The sequence below is a fragment of the Ips typographus genome, linkage group LG11 (genome assembly GCF_016097725.1).
Source record: "Ips typographus isolate SLU linkage group LG11, UJ_Ityp_2.0, whole genome shotgun sequence".
NCBI lineage: Eukaryota > Metazoa > Arthropoda > Insecta > Coleoptera > Curculionidae > Ips > Ips typographus.
In genome coordinates this window covers 160,093-164,654 of record NC_138432.1, presented here as the reverse complement: position 1 = coordinate 164,654, position 4,562 = coordinate 160,093, and the positions used below count along the sequence as shown (strand labels likewise).

The 4,562-nt window shown below is 43.2% G+C and overlaps 1 protein-coding gene across 1 annotated transcript; it reads right to left on the bottom strand.

The window, feature by feature from the left end:
• Positions 1–291: 291 nt before the first annotated feature.
• On the bottom strand, positions 292–1,083 carry LOC145735395 (uncharacterized). Its single transcript, XM_081989271.1, has 2 exons — positions 496–1,083; positions 292–442 (listed from the first exon to the last, which is right to left on the bottom strand). Exons 1-2 carry the CDS (start codon positions 1,081–1,083, stop codon positions 353–355), a joined length of 678 nt encoding a protein of 225 aa, XP_081845397.1. The 3' UTR covers positions 292–352.
• Positions 1,084–4,562: the final 3,479 nt, after the last annotated feature.

Here is a 4,562-nt window from a genome sequence, read left to right as displayed (position 1 = left end):
TCTCCACAATACTTTATTTCGACCTTCAAAGGGTAAGGCCTGCTCTACTAGTTTCGGACACGGTTAGGTTAGGTTAGGTTAACACGGTGGTCCGGGGTGGAACCCACATAGGCCAGAGGCCCGTTGTGATGCCGTATGGGGTGGTTACCACCCCCACCATTATCGTGAAAACCAGTAGCTGCTGTTAATAAACTGCATGAGGCTTTTGATGCCAACCGACTGAAGATCGGATAGGTTGTCAAAAAGGGGCTGTCCCATAGCAGAAAATCTTTTTCTGGATAGGGCAGGGCAGTGACAGAGTAAGTGGACCATCGTCTCTTCCTCCTCCTCATCTCGACAGCTTCTGCAGAAGTCATTTTGTTCTAGGATTCCCATACGTGCAGCATGGCATCCTCCAAGCCAGTGTCCAGTAATGGCCGCAATCGCGTTTCCAATGGAGTTTCTGGAAAGAGATAAAATATCTTTAGTGCGTCGCAGGTTAAGCTCCGGCCATACCTGTCTTGACGAGGTGCAAGAACGCTCCTCCCGCCACCTAAGGTTGGTTAGGCGGAGTATTTCCTTCCGGAGGAGCGACCTTCGTTCAGCGATAGGTGCCCCTGGTATAGTATTAGCGGATATAGCCGCGAGCTTTGTACCAGCTCTTGCTAATTCGTCCGCCATGCAGTTGCCTGTTATGTCCCTGTGTCCGGGTACCCATACAACATTGACTCTTACTTTAGTCGCCAGCTCATTTAAGGCTTCACGGCATTGTATAGCCGCCTTTGAGGTCATGTAGACCGAGTTTAGAGACTTGATGACAGCTTGGCTGTCACTTAGAATAGATATTTCATTAGACTCAAGTCCACTTTGAAGTACCCATTTGGCTGCTTCATTTATAGCTACCATTTCTGCCTGGAAAACACTACAGTATTCCGGCAACCGAAATGATAGATTGAGAGGTGGGGACTCTGAGAAGACTCCACTTCCTACTCTCCCCTCTAGTTTTGAGCCATCTGTATAAAAAAGCGTCCCATTTGGCTTAACTAAGTTCGCCGTCCATTTTTCTCTGGACGGAATGTCCACTGCGAAATTGCGGTCGAACATCGGGGTGGGTTTCGTGTAGTCTGTGTTTATTAAGGTGAGATTAAATTCTTTCAGAATCTTGGAGTGGCCGTAGTTTACTTTAGGCCATCGTGAGACTGCATTGAGCCTGAGAGCAGCGCAGGCTGCGCACTCCTTATAGGTCTAATGGAGTTAGATGTAAGATCATTTCCAGGGCTTTTGTCGGGGTTGTCTTAAGACACCCCGTCGTGAGAACGGCAGCTAGTCGCTGTACTTTTCCCACCCTTTTTCGGTTAACCTCCTTGCATAGGGCTGGCCACCATACTAATGATCCATACATAAGTGTGGGTCTTACGACCGTCGTGTATAACCAATGAACAATGCTGGGTCTCAGCCCCCATTGTTTGCCAATGGTTCTTCTGCAGGTGTATATTAGTGTAAATATAAGTGTAACAGATACACCCCTGTATCGACGATGCTCAACGTCTTGAACATTTTATCTGTTAAACAAGGGATTATGTTTGATGTTTATGTTTTTATATTTAAGATTAAAAATGGAATGATACCGCCATACATTTGCGATAGGATAAAAGTTTTTAAAGATGTACACCAATACAATACGAGAAACTGTTTTGATTTTATATTGAGTGATAAGTGTAAGAGCAGCCAAATGTTCAATTCTATTTTGTATGGTGGATTACAGGAATACAACAAGTTACCCAATGTGATTAAAGAGTGTGATATGGAAGTTTTTATGGGTCTAATTAGAAAACATGTTTTAGGATAGGTTATTTGTCGAATTATTAATTACTGTTTGTATTTTATTTTTATCTATTTTAACTTTGTGTGATTTGTTTTTATTCCATGTAGCTTTTTATGCTAAATAAATATTATATTATTATTATTATTAAAAACTTGACCTGCTGCAGATATGTTCTATATGTTTGTTGAGACGAGTTACTCATTTTTTCTTTGTTTATTGGGTCTTCTGTCTCACACAAAAAAGGTTTGTTGGGAAAATGGAATTTCGCACTGCACCTGCTGCATTCTCAATCCTTGATGTATCTGTTGACACTGCATTCTTCTCCTCCTGATCAGAAATTTTTGGTTCCAATTTTGTACGCTTAACATCTGGAACATGTATAAATGCTTCACAACCAAAAACTCTCAAATGATTTAACACTGACTTATTTCCAGTCCATAATTCAAATGGTGTGCTATTTGAAGCTTGTCTCGGTTGAGAATATAAACACCAGTATTGACTGCTTCTGCCTATAAATATTTTGGAACTCCTGCTGAATAAATCATGGACCTAGCACTCTCGACAATCGTACGATTATCACGTTCAACACGTCCATTTTGTTCAGGCGTGTGTGGAGAAGTAGTTTCAAGTTCAATACCATTTTCACTCAAATAAAGTGTAGTAATATCGATATTATTGTACCGTCGTACTCCTTAATGACACACTTCTTGTATAACACTGTATATTGTTTACAAACAATAAACTGACACTGACACTTAACCTCGTAATCTGACAACTTCGACTTCACTACAACCATCAACTCAACAACTAACTAACCAGGCCTGGTTCAGCTGCTTATATAGGCTTCCATGGTTTCTAGAAAGTTCCCAAATATTCATGAAATTGACTTTCTCTCTCACACCCATTAAGCTATAACATAAATCTCTCTCTATATAAGCAACGGAGCCAGGATTTTCTAGAACACAGACAAAAGAATGTAGAACGTAAACAAAGCAACGTAACATACAGGGGTAACAACAAATAACTAAAGAAATCCTAACTAATAATCAAAAGTTCGCTTCGCAACACTGCCCCCCTCCTAGAGTTGATCGTCCCGATCATCAACTTCACCAGCTTTGGGTGGTCGGTAAGGTGCAAGTCGATCCAGGTGAACTATTTTCATTTTCGCCCGATGTCCTCGCTGTATTCTGTAGACGACGTCGTTCAGACGCTTTATAACGTCGTAAGGTCCCTCCCATGACCTCTGTAGCTTCGGTGACTTTCCTTTCTTTCGAGCAGGATTGTATAACCAGACCTGATCACCGGCTTGGAATCCGCTGCTGTTGGCCCTTTTGTCATATCTTGTCTTTAGTCGGTCGCTTGCAAATTTCAACTTCTGCCGGACTTCCTCATGGATCACGTGCAAGCGTTGCGCCAATTTTTCTGAATAGTTGTCACAAGAGGCTGGGGGTTCTTCCGGTCGTCCAAAAAGAAGATCCATTGGCAAACGAAGCTCCCTTCCAAAGACAACACTAGCTGGTGTTTTGCCAGTGGAATCATGTACTGCCGATCGATAAGCCATCAGGAACAACGGAATGTGCTGATCCCAATCTGTCTGATTGTTATCGACGACTGTCCTTAGGTAGTTGTCTAGTGTCCGGTTGAAACGTTCCACCATTCCGTCTGACTGTGGGTGTAATGGAGTAGTTCTGGTTTTCCTAATTCCCAATCGGTCACACACTTCCGTGAATACTGCCGATTCGAAATTACGCCCTTGATCCGAATGCAGCTCCCTCGGTACCCCAAATCTGCAGAAAAAGTTGTCAACCAGAACTTCTGCTACAGTAGCGGCTTCCTGGTTTGGTATTGCGTACACTTCTGGCCATTTACTGAAGTAGTCCATTGCGACCAAGACATAGCGATTTCCGGAATTAGTTTTGGGAAAAGGTCCAGCTACATCAACGGCAATTCTCTCAAACGGAGCTCCGACATTATACTGCTTCATACATCCTCGGCTCCGAGTTTTGGGACCCTTGCTACTGAAACAGTCTGCGCAACGCCGACACCAATCTTCTACATCTGAGCGGCTTTGTAGCCAATAGAACCTTTCCCTAACTTTATTTAACGTTTTGTTGATGCCAAAGTGCCCTCCACCAATTCCATTATGGGCTTCTTTCAGTACGTCACTAACTCGGTTTCTTGGCAGAACTACCTGTAGTCGTTCTTCTTTCCCATCCGGACTTTCCCATTTTCTTTTTAGTAAATCTCCATCAATAATAAGGGACTCCCATAATGCCCAATATCCCTTTAATGTTGGAGACTTAGCGGAAATCTCCTCCCAATTTGGTCTTTCTCCACGCTCTTTCCAGTTAATTATCTGTCCTAAATCGGGGTCTTCTCGTTGATCGGCAGCCAAGTTTTCCCGATCCCATGCGATGTCATTTTTCAGAGCGATCCTTCGACAAGACTTTCCAAATTCAGCTATCTCCAGGCGTTTACAGTGATTGCAACCTTCCACACAAGGTCTTCGTGACACTGCGTCCGCGTTTCCGTGCAAACGTCCCTTTCTGTGTTCAATCTGGAAGTCATATTCTTGAAGTCTTTGCAACCATCGAGCTATTTGTCCTTCTGGATTTTTGAATTGAAATAGCCATTTCAGAGAGGCATGGTCCGTCCGTAGTCTGAATCGTTGTCCGTACAGGTATTTGTGAAACTGCTCGACTGTTTTCACTACGGCTAACAGCTCCTTCCTGGTTACGCAATAATTTCTCTCTGGCTT